The 14,423-nt window shown below is 35.8% G+C and overlaps 1 protein-coding gene across 19 annotated transcripts; it reads left to right on the forward strand.

The window, feature by feature from the left end:
* Positions 1-5,165: 5,165 nt before the first annotated feature.
* Positions 5,166-12,138, forward strand: LOC119073734 (H(+)/Cl(-) exchange transporter 5). 19 transcript variants are annotated; one of them, XM_037179366.1, is made up of 13 exons: positions 5,179-5,291; positions 5,571-5,751; positions 6,517-6,736; positions 6,995-7,027; positions 9,044-9,073; positions 9,278-9,417; positions 9,477-9,680; positions 9,747-10,379; positions 10,437-11,001; positions 11,066-11,273; positions 11,337-11,500; positions 11,561-11,774; positions 11,848-12,138. In XM_037179366.1, exons 2-13 carry the CDS (start codon positions 5,650-5,652, stop codon positions 11,936-11,938), a joined length of 2,604 nt encoding a protein of 867 aa, XP_037035261.1. In that variant the 5' UTR covers positions 5,179-5,291; positions 5,571-5,649; the 3' UTR covers positions 11,939-12,138. The 19 variants fall into 19 exon arrangements, with proteins under 19 accessions (XP_037035272.1, XP_037035276.1, XP_037035280.1 ...); XM_037179367.1 differs by having other exon boundaries at positions 9,284-9,417; XM_037179368.1 differs by having other exon boundaries at positions 5,571-5,739.
* Positions 12,139-14,423: the final 2,285 nt, after the last annotated feature.

A 14,423-nucleotide genomic window follows, 5' to 3' on the forward strand; every position in this document is an offset into this window, starting at 1 on the left:
AATGCTGGCCAGCAAAATTTTGATCATTAAATTCAACGGCAAAATTGATCTAAATGTTAAAATAATTGTGAATAATAGTGAAGTTAATGTGGTTTCGTTTTCTCTTCATAAAGGAATTTGCATCAGTTCGATGTAAAGTGCGGAGCACCATTAGAAAAAAAAACTTGTCGCTGAAGAATGATCAAAAAGTTGCTGGACGCAGTAGCTACAATTAATGCTTTGCAGGATATAGAATAAAAATTAGAGAAACACCAAGAGCCATCCATTTGAAATCTTCACAATCATCATTTCAACTAAAGGCTTTTTTTTAAACGAAACGCAGATTCGGAACATTCTTTTTCGCCAAATTACAATTTGGCATAGGAAATAAATTCAACTCTTTGTATAAGTGAAGCTCATGATTGAGCTCAATCATGAAAACAGAATCTGGTCAGGAATAAGATAAGAATATGAATATATGACGAACTTCAAAGTTCCTGATTTATAATCCTGAGATGCCTGCTCATGCAATTATGCGATTTACGATTTCCAAAGAATTTTAATATCAACTTTTAGACAAAATAACAATTTCCAAGTCTGTTTTCTATTTGATTTATTTGATGTATTTCCGACCTCGTTCTAGGGTAATAAAATTTTCTGTGGATTATTTGTAACTTCATGAAAATATTAAGATGGAAAACCTCAGAAACATTCACATAAAAATTATGCTTTCCTAACTAATGTTGAAATAGCCTTTTTGCACTCATTAGGAACTTAGGAAAATAACTACTGGGCAGTCGAGACGGTTTACTTGTAGTCCGAAATTATATTTTGGCTTCGTAGAACACAGATAAACACATGAGAGAAGAATTATATGATATGCAGTACATACTGTCCCGTACAATCTTTTTCTAAATAAAAGTTATAGTCAAATCGACAATATTGTATTATTTGGCGATTTGTCATATTTTGGAGTTTCTTCACACTTTGGCGATTTTTCTTGACAATTCATCATATTTAGTTGATTTGTTAAATCATCAAGAAAAGTCTCAGAAGTGTGAAGAAACGCCATAAAGACAAATTTTCAATTCTCTATGATCCTTGGAGTTTCTTTACTCTTTGGCGATATTTCTTGGTTTTTCTTCACATTATGGCGATTTTTCTTGTTGATTTAACAAATCAACCATAATGATGAATTGCCAAGAAAAATCGATAGAGTGTGAAGAGAAGAAGAGAAAAATCGCCAGAGTGTGAGGAAACGCCAAAGTGTAAAAATACGTTTTTGAAATGTCTCTACATTATCTTTCGTAAAATGATAGTGTCCTCGGGATCTTTCGTTAAAGTATGAATTCCCTAGGATCGAACAAGATGCCGTTACCTGACGTTAAATAAGAGTTTCCTTAGGATCGAACCAGGCAGCATTTCGTAACTTTTATAAAAGGATAGATTCACTAGCTTCGAACAAATAACGCCTTTTAGATAAATTTCGTAAAAGGATAAATTTCCAAGGATTTGTTTAATCACCACGAAGAATCGCCAAAGTGTGAAGAAACGCAACAAAGACAAATTTATCATTCTTTGTTTTTGCCGGCGTTTCTTCATCCCTTGCCAATTTTTTATTTTTGGCGATTCTTCATGGGAATCATGATTAATGACGGCTACGAGCTTTAGCGAAAACGAATGAGATGTTCCGATCCGAATCTGCGAGCGAACTTCCGTTTCGTTAAAAAAAACCTTTAGTTGAAATGATGATGATGAAGATTTCAAATGGATGGCTCTTGGTGTTTCTCTAATTTTTATTCTATATCCTGCAAAGCATTAGTTGAAGCTATTGCGTCCAGCAACTTTTTGATCATTCTTCAGCGACAAGTTTTTTTTCTAATGGTGCTCCGCACTTTACATCGAACTGATGCAAATTCCTTTATGAAGAGAAAACAAAACCACATTAACTTCACTATTATTCACAATTATTTTAACATTTAGATCAATTTGGCCGTTGAGTTTAATGATCAAAATTTTGCTGGCCAGCATTTTAGATGAGACACATAAATAAACAAACGTCTGATACATATCATGACAAGCACACAATATGTTTTTGAAGACAATAGAAGCGATGACGGACGTACGGTGGCATAAAGGTACTCTTAATTTAGAAGCCTAATATAATAATTAAAAACCAAGAGAAAATGTAGCTAAAACCAAAATTTAATTAGCCACCCTATATCACATTTTGAAATCGTGACTGCAGCGCCGCCATTGTGACCGTTGTGTTAACTAAATTTAAATTTGTGGATTCCATTGTTGTGGGATAAAGTGTGGGTTAAATAAGATTAATAGAGAACGTTAGCTAAACGGCCGCTAACGCTAATTTCCAACGCTAAATCCCCCGCTAACGCTAAAATCAACGGTAATGCCCTGTCAATAAATGGCACCATTGTGAATGTATACACAAGGACGACGAAATTTTCGATTTATTTTTCATTTATTATTTTAAAAGGTCATCCGGATCAATATTTTATTACTGCAATCCGTAGATCTAATTTGCAGGAAGGTAGCGACACTGTGCTGGAAAAAATCTATTCACATTACAATGCGCTGTTTGACGACAAACATCCTCCACTACACAACAAACACGTGGTTAACCTGCAATGAAACACCTGAAATTAATTTTGTGATTACTACTCCCACAATGCGATCGGATTAACATTTTGTCAATGGAATTAGTAGATCTGACTTGTAGGAAGCCAGCGGAAATAAGCTGGAAACGTTTTTTATTCTCTTTTTAATGTTACAGATAGTATCCTCCACACGACGAACATGCAGTTGGAAAATGTGATTCGTAAAACGTTTTATTGCAATCAAAAGTGAATAAAACGTTTCCAGCTTAATTCCGCTGGCGTCCTACAAGTCAGATCTAATAATTCCATTGATAAAGTGTGAATCCGATCACATTGTGGGAGCAATAATCACAAAATTAATTTCAGGTGTTTCAATTGCAGGTTAACCACGTGTTTGTTGTGTAGTGGAGGATGTTTGTCGTCGAACAGCGCATTGTAATGTGAATAGATTTTTTCCAGCACAGTGTCGCTACCTTCCTGCAAATTAGATCTACGGATTGCAGTAATAAAATATTGATCCGGATGACCTTTTAAAATAATAAATGAAAAATAAATCGAAAATTTCGTCGTCCATGTGTATGCATTCACAATGGTGCCATTGATTGACAGGGCGTTACCGTTGATTTTAGCGTTAGCGGGGGATTTAGCGTTGGAAATTAGCGTTAGCGGCCGTTTAGCTAACGTTCTCCAATACCTTTGGAAAACCCGAAATCTAAATTTCCTCGACTGTACGAATCAAATTTTCTATAAAAAGTTTACGATAAATTTTATCAAATTCTTTGACTTATTCCTTAATTTTAAATTTCATTAAAAGTACGTAACCTCTTCTTAATTTTAAGGAATTCCAGACCAATTTTCAAAAATTTGGTTTCAGTCAACGTACTGCTCCTAGCATGAACATAAGAAATATTTGGAGGCTAATGTTGTCACACTGCGTTTTTTTTCGTAAAGATAGACAATTTCCAATCAAACTTTTCCAACTGAGGCCTTACTCTTCATTTTTTTTTTTTTCGATTGACAATCAAAGAAAAAATCAACAGAAAGGCAGTTGGAAAATTTCGATTGGCAATCAAATAACAAATTGTGAAAAAGGCTTTGAATTGAAAGACGCCTCAGTAGGAAAATTTCGATTGGAAATCAAAAAAAAAGTCCTCAGTGGAAACATTTAGATTCGAAATCGAAAAAATTAACAGAAAATTAACAGCAACAGTAGGAAAATTTCGATTGGAAATCTAAAAGAATTAACGAAATTTTGTAAATAAATTTTTCGGAATTTAAATCTTAAAAATTCCATAAAATTCTTTAATTTGAAACTTCAGCAATTTAGGAATTTTAAGAAATTTTGTAAGAATTTTATGGAATTTTTAAGAATTGAATTCCTAATGCCAGGGACTTATTTTTAAAAGAGATTTGGTCATTTTATTTTTTGAAGTAATTTTGGATGGGTTTATGCGTGCCTACATCATACGCTAAAATGGATTTAAAAAGAAAATCATTTTGGTTGGGACTTCGAACACTTGCGTTTTCTGTTCAGTTTTTATACGTGGATTCAACAACTGATCAATAAATACAATAGACTATCATCAAAATACAAATAAAATGTCATTACTACACAAAAATCACTGTGTGTAGTATTGCTTTGTGTTGGCGATTCCTACTGTGGGTGCGAGGCTTTGGATTTGTTTACTTTAAGGTTGTTTGAAATACCATTCACGTTAAAAAATGCCATCCACGTTATAAAAAATTCAGACACAATGAATGAACGAAACATTTTAAGTGATTTAACGAAACTTAACTTAAGTTTTTGTGAATCAGGTGATTAATTCAACTACAGCAAAGCGTTGAGGTTACCTCTGTGGATGACATCGTTTTCTTTTCGGCTTGTAAGAAATCGTTTTTACATTACGACGATGAAAAACTGATAGTAGACGGTAACTTGACTAAGCGGTGTAAAAGCAAATTACGAGAGCATTTGTTGTTTCCTAACTATTTCAACCATTTGTCCCACAAGTGTGTATGCAATAAACGCACTGCAAGCTTGACCGATAGTAGTAACAGCGTGGCCAAGTAGAGTACTATTTTGTATGAGAATATATTAAGATTGGCTCGCTTAGTATGGTGCAGTAAGGAACGTGTTATCGCATTATTCGTTCGTCAAGCGAACCCATGCTTCTACCTACGTAATGAATACATACTAAGCGAGCTTGCCATGTCAAATACTGACCAAGGTCTTCAATTTCTGCAAGGTGAAGTCCTTTTTCTCCTAGAAATCTTGAATTTGACAACGAACCCACTGAAAGACAGTGGCGGTTCACTTGTCAAACGCTAAAATACTAAAATTGGTATGATACACTGTCCAGTTTCCGTACTCTATTTTGAGTACCATTCATACTTGAAGTGCGTTGATGTAATTCACAATAAATAACAGCCAACCTCTGCTAACTTTGTGTTTCGGAATTGGGAAGAAACATTCAAATTCTCCCGCTTGAATAAATTGGTTACGTTCTCTTTTCCATTCCCAGTAAGTAATCGTATTGGACGGTATTTCTTATATAATAAAGTGAACGAATCATATTGGGGAAGTCATCTACGAGTGACAGTGAAATGCAAAATAGAAATATGTTTTAGTCGAACAGTTTTCAATAGTAAATATCCTTAAAATACTGTGAATATTTAGTGTAATTTGTAATTAAGGTGAATAATGTTGCAATTGCAAATGCATTCGAATAATTTTCGTGTTGATATGTGTGTTGTGACGCTTTAAAAGCACTGTTTCACATCCTTGTTTGTCAACTTTGCAATCGATTTTTTGTATTACTCACTCTGTGAAACTTCAGTTCATTGAATAACACGTAAAAATGATATTCGCTTTCTCCGTCTAAACTCGATAGTATTTGGCTTAGATAAAAATATACTTTTGTGCTCTGTTGTTTAACTTGCAAATGATAGAACATTTCGGTTTTTTAATTTTAGAAACTACTTTTGAAACTACTATCCTGCTTAATTTTGCTTATAAGTTCAATCAAAGAATTTTTTGTTAAATGCTTTTCAAATGGAAAAATTCCCATTAAAGGGTGCTCGGTCTGTGGTGACCCCAGCATCGTCAACATTTACCGCAAACAACAGTACATCATATCAATCGGTAACCAAAAAGGTAGTTTTGATTTAGTTTAATTTCATGCTAGTGGTTGATCCGTATTTAGTACGAATGTCGATTATTATAAGTGGTTTTTAAGTAGATATTCTGTTGACGTGTCATTAATCAAATAGAGTGTTGTTATGACTAGATACAGACTCAAAAGTAAAACTTCCAATTCGATTTGCATACAGCGTTTCGTTCACTACACATTTTTGTCTTATCAATGAACCATTTAGGGCGTACATCGAATTACGTTTCCTATGCTCATCGTGCTTTTCTGTCCAAAAACCAACTTATTTTAGCAACAAAGCGCTTTTGCTTCAAAGAAAAGACCATTGGTGAATTTCAATGTCTTTATCGTTGTTATTACTCGTTGTGACCATTAATTGCAGATATGATCCGAACGATGAACCCAACCGGTCTCAAAAATGTTTTTTTTTCTTTCCCCAGTGAATTTTGATTTACATCCGGCGTAAAGTCAGAACCACTTGTTGATTGATAATGCGAAACAGTGTTAAAACGTACTCAGAACGAAATACCTTTTTTGCTTGTCCTCTCTTTGCTTGTTTTGCTTTTTGCTGTTTCCTTAACACTCGAGCAGTGCTTTATCTCCACATGTGGTAAAACACTCGGAAAATGGATTCTCTAATGAGAGCTTTTTCATGTTACTATACTAGTGTTTGTCACCTGTAGTTCTAGTTGTGTAAAATGTCCGATTTCATCAAAGAATTCTATCGTTTTGTGAATGAAATTAACCATATCTCCATCGACAAATTACAGCCAAACGGGAATAATTCAAAGCGAATCGCATCTTCGCCATCAACAGCTACAACCGCATTAAATCTTACCGACGATGATATGATCGATATTACGCCCCGCGATTCGATAAATTACAATCAACCGACAATGATGGCTGGTGATTCGAATCCGAATTATCGTGGTGGCTCTGCGTCATCGCCCACACACAGTGCATTCGCGAGGGAATTCAATGAGCCGGATGGTGAGTGGTCTTGAATTTGTCTGATTTTTATTTTTTTTATTTCCCATTACAAGGACACAGGTCCATCCATCTATCATTTCTCATCAAAAAAAAAAATTGTTTTTTTTTTTCATAAAAATTTTCTTTCCTTCATGTTCTTCACCACTCTGCAAAATATTGTGAATTTAAAAATAATTTTGTGTGACCAACACACTGTGAATTTGTGTTCAAATAATTGCTTAAAATGTTGCACACATCTTTCTCGTCCAAATCATTCAGCTTCGATTAGATTTACCGGTAATGCAGCTGGAGGTAGGTTTCACATATTATTTTCTTGCATTTGTTGGGGTTTCTGTTTTGTTTTTTATGTTTGTTTAATTCCACCTAATTAAATGTGTTATTGTGTTGTGCTTGTGTTCAATAAACAATAAAACAAACTCATTGCTGACTTAGACATTACTTCAGTTCTGGCCATTCGCTGTTACGAAAATATCAGACTCAGTTTAGACTTATTATAGAGAATTACATTAACCGATTCGTTAGTATAGTCACACCATTCATATTCAAATAGTTGTAAAAATTATACAAAGTAAAAACGTTGCTGGAAACATCTTCAAGCATTATTGCTAAGTGTCGAGCTTAGTGTAAATATTATGATAAAAAGATAAGATATAATTTCATACAATTGTCAATTGCGATGACACGAAATTACTTTGTCATCAGATTTTACAGCGTCTGCCTATCGCCTGTAAGTGCCATCGAATACCAAATAAACTTTCAACAAAAACAAACAATGAACGAACAGCGAACATCATCACGCTTTGATAGCGTAGACAAATGTTTCGTTTTGTTGTACAAAACACGATGTCTTACACAATTGAATTGAGTCCAAAGACTTCACGTCTAAAGTAAAATGGTCGACTATTTTATCATCACACCTTTAGAGCATCCAGATGATGCCATTATCATTATTGAAATGTTCATTCAAATTCTAATTGTATTTTACGTACCTGCGGGAAAGATTGTTTGCTTACGAGGGGGAAATTTGTATCCAGAGACGAAGGCGAGGAATAAAATTCAAAGAGTTAGTATGCAAATTTTGCCGCAGGTTAACTTTATTTCACGGTGGCAAAACTTTACCTCGTTTTCTAGTAATGCTAGAGGTATTTTTCTCACCTGGCAATGGAACAAATGCTGGAAATGGCACATCTTGTGTGTTTGGCAACCTCGGCTACGCCTTGATCGGTAAATTTCACACAATAAGTGAAATTTACAGCATTTGTTCCATTGCCAAGTAATATACTATTACTTGCTAGCGTCCGGTAAGCACTTTTTCACAGTCACAAATAGTGATGTAAAGTGCACAAGAGGGAAAACTGTTCTCAATGTCACACATTTCAATGAGAAAATGGGCTATCTCAAAACTTGGCCATATAACTAAAATTTATTGACTGACGTTCAATTGATCATCAATTGGATAGTTTGATAGGCGTATCACGTCACTTACGCATCAATTCATGAAAGCGCCTTTCCGAGAATCGAATGTTCTTGAGTATGGTAATCAATTTAAAATTTGAATACATTAGCGATGCAGCTAGAATTAAAACGATCATTTGATCAAACAAAACCGTTTCTTCAAATATACAACTGATGTTTAGACAGTTGATCAATGTTGTTGTGTGCCAAACAAAATAAGCTACGAGAGGCAATAAACAATAAAAGTGGAACAGATCCACACATTTCGGGTTGATTAAAACCATTTTTTTTCTTATTAAAATTACGTTTAAAAGTGGTTCGTGAATATGCACAAGTGGAATTCTAGTCATTAATTGAATTGATTTGGAGAAATATTTTTCGAGCTTGCGGCCAGAAAATACGTCATTACTGTCTCGCCCAAAAGCGGTTTTTCTTATTTTTTCTGACCGCAAGCATGAAGAACAGTCTTGCTCGGAGATTCGTTATTTTGACCATATTGTCTGTGCTTTCGTCTCGAATAACTACAAACTATGCTATCAAGAGCCCTTCTCAAGATTTTCTAGAGCAGTTTGAGGGGCAACTGAACATTTAAGTGAAAAATTCTTAATTTTTTTCTCACTCCGATCACTGCCTTGTTAGATAAACATTTCGTCATATCATACTTATCGGTTTCTAGAAAACAGACCTCATCGACCTTCAGCCTAACAAAATTCAAATTTCTTACTTTAATCCTTCTATGTCTAACTATGTCTTGTCATTACTAATTCCATCAGACCAAAGAATGTGAACTACCAAAATTTGTAATTAATCCAATTAAAATGAATAAATCAATTTTCTCTTCCAACATTCCAGGCAGTATTTTATTTTACGGCAGTAGCATAGGTAAGAATTTGCTTTTAATCGTTATCATTGGTTTGGTTGCATTTTACGTTTTTTATTTATTTTTTTTATTTTTTGTTTGCATCGACTTGTAAACCCATTGAGAGCTTCAATGAAAATGCTTAAAGAATTTTTATTTACCGAGGTTCGCTGATCTACTTAGAAAATTTACTGTCTGAATCAGACTAACACTCATTAATGTTGTAGATGCAGGCGATGAAATTCCGGGAATTGGACAATATGAAGATTTTCATACAATAGACTGGCAGAGAGACATTGCCAGGGATCGAATGAGACACCGATATATAGTTAAGAAAATACAATACTCTGTGTGGGATTTCATTAAGGTCTAGTTCAGGTCATCGCGATTTCGATTCCATTACTAATTTCACCTTTTTTTTTACAGGGAGCCCATGACGCATGGTCCGGATGGGTGTGTGTTTTGTTAGTCGGTATTGTAACCGGCTGTGTGGCTGGCGTTATGGATATTGGCGCTAGTTGGATGACAGACTTGAAATTAGGTATATGTCCACAAGCCTTCTGGCTGAATCGAGAACAATGTTGTTGGTCATCGAATGAAACTACATTTGACAGTGGTAACTGCTCACAGGTGACACGAGAAATACTTTCGCAAGTACCTTGGAGACTAAACTTTCTATTTTCATTTCCATTTCAGTGGTACACGTGGCCTGAAATATTGGGCCATTCAAGGGAAGGCGGTTTCGCGTACTTTGTGTCATTCTTTTTCTACACTTTATGGGCGGTACTCTTTGCCGCATTGAGTGCATCTTTGGTCAAAATGTTTGCTCCATATGCTTGCGGCTCGGGTATACCCGAAATAAAGACCATTCTGTCCGGCTTCATTATCAGAGGATATCTGGGCAAATGGACGCTTATCGTCAAGTCGATTGGTTTGATGTTGTCCGTTTCGGCTGGATTGTGTTTGGGAAAAGAGGGACCGATGGTACACATTGCAAGTTGTATTGGAAACATTCTGTCCTACCTATTTCCCAAGTACGGAAAGAACGAAGCGAAAAAGCGTGAAATATTATCGGCTGCAGCCGCAGCTGGTGTATCCGTGGCTTTCGGAGCACCGATTGGTGGTGTCCTCTTCAGTTTGGAAGAAGTTTCGTATTACTTCCCACTGAAGACATTGTGGCGATCGTTTTTCTGTGCGCTTATCGCGGCATTCGTCATCCGATCAATCAATCCATTTGGCAACGAACATTCCGTACTGTTCTATGTCAAATACAACGAGCCATGGATCTTTTTCGAACTGGTACCGGCTATAGTTCTTGGAATCCTTGGGGTAAGTCATGCGCGTCAAATGATGAAGTGAATTTAACTTGTTTCATGCTCATCTTAGGGTGCCGTTGGAACTCTTTTCATCAAAGGAAATTTGTATTGGTGTCGCTTCCGAAAATACAGCAAATTGGGCCAATATCCAGTGACTGAAGTACTAACTGTTACATTCATTACTGCCGTGATTTCATATCCCAATCCGTACACCCAACTAAACATGAGTCAGTTAATCTACCTACTGTTCAGTCAATGCGGCATATCCAACAGTGATCCGCTGTGTGATTACAATCGTAACTTCACCAATGTTAACTCAGCCGTTGAAATAGCAGCTGCTGGTCCGGGTGTTTATCGTGCCATTTGGTTGCTGATATTGGCGTTCATCGTCTATCTAATTTTGACGATTTTCACTTTCGGCATGAAAGTTCCGTGCGGCCTGTTCATTCCATCACTTTGTCTGGGGGCAATAATGGGCCGAATCGTTGGCATAGGAATGGAGCAGTTGGCTTACAATTATCCCGAAGTGTGGATATTCGCGGATGAATGCTCCAAAGGTGGAAATTGTATAAATCCTGGACTGTATGCAATGATTGGTGCGTGTGCTGTTTTGGGCGGAGTGACGAGAATGACAAGTAATTTCTGGATAACTGAATTTGTATGCCAAAGTGGCCTTAACCATTCTAACTCCGATTGTAGTTTCACTCATTGTCATCATGTTCGAACTGACGGGTGGTGTAAGGTACATTGTCCTATTGATGGCAGCTGCGATGACATCTAAATGGGTTGGAGATGCGCTCAGTCGACAGGGTATTTACGAAGCACACATTGCACTCAATGGTTATCCGTTCTTAGGCAAAGATGAATTCGCTCACACAACGTTAGCGGCTGACGTCATGCAACCGAAGTAAGTGAATTTGCGGATGTTGTTGCAAACATAATCGGACTGACAATTTTTTCTGTCATTCAGACGAAATGAAACATTGTCGGTGATCACTCAAGACTCCATGACTGTCGATGACATTGTAAATTTACTGAAAGAAACCGAACACAACGGTTACCCGGTGGTGGTGTCCAAGGAGAGCCAATACTTAGTCGGTTTCGTTTTGCGACGTGATTTGAACTTGGCCATTGGTGAGTGAACTCAATTTTATGAGTCTGGGTCAACTGTAACCAATTGAAATGTCTTAACAGAAAATGCGAAACGAATGATCGACGGCATAAGTGTTATGTCTGTGGTGCTGTTCACATCGGCAACACCAGCACAGAATCTAGGACCGCCGCCATTGAAATTGAAAAAGATATTGGACATGGCACCCATTACTGTTACCGATCAGACGCCTATGGAAACGGTTGTGGACATGTTCCGTAAATTGGGTCTCAGGCAGACATTGGTTACTCATAATGGGTGAGTTGAATTTGATTTTGTCGTTGCGACGAGTTTCGTTAATGTTCGTTCATTTCTTTCTCTTTAAAAAAAGTCGACTGCTAGGCGTTATCACCAAAAAGGATGTGTTGCGACATATTAAACAGATGGACAATGAGGATCCGAACACTGTTTTGTTCAATTAAATCGTGCTTCTTATTCTATTTGAATGCGCCCCCGCTGTGATGCAGATATAACGTTTTTTTTTAAAGGGGGCAACCTTAGCAGAATATATTTATTTTTATAAATTAATGGAGAGATGGTGAACTTAGTAATTATTATCTAACGCTATACAGTCCATTGTGAAGAGACCCTTCTTTCCGTTTATATACATTATACAAACAAACAAACAGAAAAACTTTAGAATTTTATTTGCTACTTAAAGAGAAGAGAGAACAACTGAGAATGTGAGAATTAGACGGAAATTTGTTCATGCTATCTCGTGTTTTTATTTCTTACGTTGGGTTAGAAAAAAAAACATTTAGAGAGAGGATGTACGGAACTGTGAAAATCGATTTGAAGAAAATGTATGGAAAAGTTCACGTACGTTTCATGAAATTATTGATTCCATTTTTACTTAATGATGACGATATTGAGGAACTGATTATAACATTTTTACGTAAAAACGTCAAATTCTATTGATGAAGAATTATTAAGATTGGAAATGCAGCACCACACTGATAACGATGAAAAAACGAAATTACCATTTTCTATTTCCACTTTACTTAACTCAATATGTCGCGGTTGTCAGCGAATTTTATGTCAGTCAGACTCCCTTCTGCACCTTACATTCAACTATAATATGGCACAAATATTAATCGTAGACAAATTATACCCAGACTGGTATTTCGTACGATAAAATGTGTCCCCAACATCGGTTTGTATAAGAAACACATTTCGTACGATTTTACGTACAAAGTTACACCAGTACTTGCAGGACGCAGGAGTACACTTTTGATAGTTCAATTTGCCCACTTAATTAAGAGGAACAACACATACTACCAAATATGTCGTCTTACATGTTGGGCACATATTCCTCTCTAGGTAAAATCATCGATATAATATACTGTAGATAATGAGACACCAAGAACGAAATTTCGGAAATATAGCACACATACAAGTGCAAAAAATACGAATCACAACACAAAACGAACTGAAAAAGGAAATTGAGAAATGCAGAGTTTCAATTATTTTCAAATATTTGTATGGCATTACTGCCGTAATTCGCATGTCGGACTTAGTGCAAAATTTAAACAAAGAATTCTTTTGTTTAAATTTTGCACTAAGTCCGACATGCGAATTACGGCAGATTATTTTGCGCGCTTTCTCAAAACGTAAGTTACATTGCACATACATCCATGTGATCTTTCCGCATAAAGTTACTTTGACATTACTTATCTTCCCTATATTATATCGATGGTCCACACGCAGTAAAAACAATCATTCCGTTTTGTTAAGCGGAGGTAAAACGGAGCCAAAACGGAATGATTTTTTTTACTGCGATTGCAGCTTTAGCTTTAAATTCATCGTCAGTCACCCGATTGGGACCTAAATAATCAATTTAATCAAAAAAATTATGTGTATTCAGTTTCCGGTTTCCATTCAATACAATGTTGAAATTTACGCAATGCAAAGAAATACTGCTGCCCAGACAGTTTTAGTCGTTTTAGTACAAATTAATTTGCAATGTTGTGTTGTTACTGTAGCATTATGCGATAAAATGGGAAATAAAAGGCAAATTCAGTAAATTGTCAATTTTGAATTGCTGAAACCGACAATTATTTTTTTTGTATTCGACAATTATGCTGCATCACTGTTTAGTCAGGGGTCCCTATTTTCAATCAAGGCAGATGATTCCCTGGAAAATGACGTCAGCTTTCGTATAAAAGTGATGTAATTTTTCAGGGAGATTATCTCCCCAGTGGAGAAAACTGGATAGCAATGGAAAATGCAGCATAATTGTCGGTTTCAGCAATTCAAAATTGACAATGTGTTTTGAGCATACAATTACATCTAACACCAGTTAAGCTCAATTTGTTACATCTGTTGATGGAGCTTTTAGCAATTTCGTTTTTTCGCATAGAATCAATCTAATAATTTGTTGAACTGGAAACAGCTGATTCAGGTCGTCTTTTTGAGTTAATTGAGCAAAGACTTACGTGTCTATACATCGACCAATAAAGAAGGTCATTGCATTAAGACCGCGATTACGTCGAAAACACACGAGGAACTTTGAATTGCTGAGATCAACAATAGCGCTGCTTTTTCCATTTTGATAATCTAATCTACAAGTCGAATTACAATGGAAAAACGGCAGCAAAATTGCTCGTGTGTTTTCTGCTGTATCAACTGAATGAGCTATTTTAAGATTGGTTAACTGCGAATTTTCTTGAATTTTTTGATTAACCATAAATTTGTCCTTTCTTCAATTTCACCTTTATTCATTTCCGATTACGATGTGCAAAGTATAGTCCATAGTTTCCAAAAAACAAAAAAAAAAACTAAAATCAAATTTTCAAAATGAATTAAATTAAATTGCAATTGATGTATCAACCTGTGCACACACTATATCATCATCCAAATCAAGCAACTATGCTCTTTACATCATTCATTAATTTATCGAAGATCAAA

Source organism: Bradysia coprophila, unplaced genomic scaffold, assembly GCF_014529535.1.
Source record: "Bradysia coprophila strain Holo2 unplaced genomic scaffold, BU_Bcop_v1 contig_138, whole genome shotgun sequence".
Taxonomy (NCBI): Eukaryota; Metazoa; Arthropoda; class Insecta; order Diptera; family Sciaridae; genus Bradysia; species Bradysia coprophila.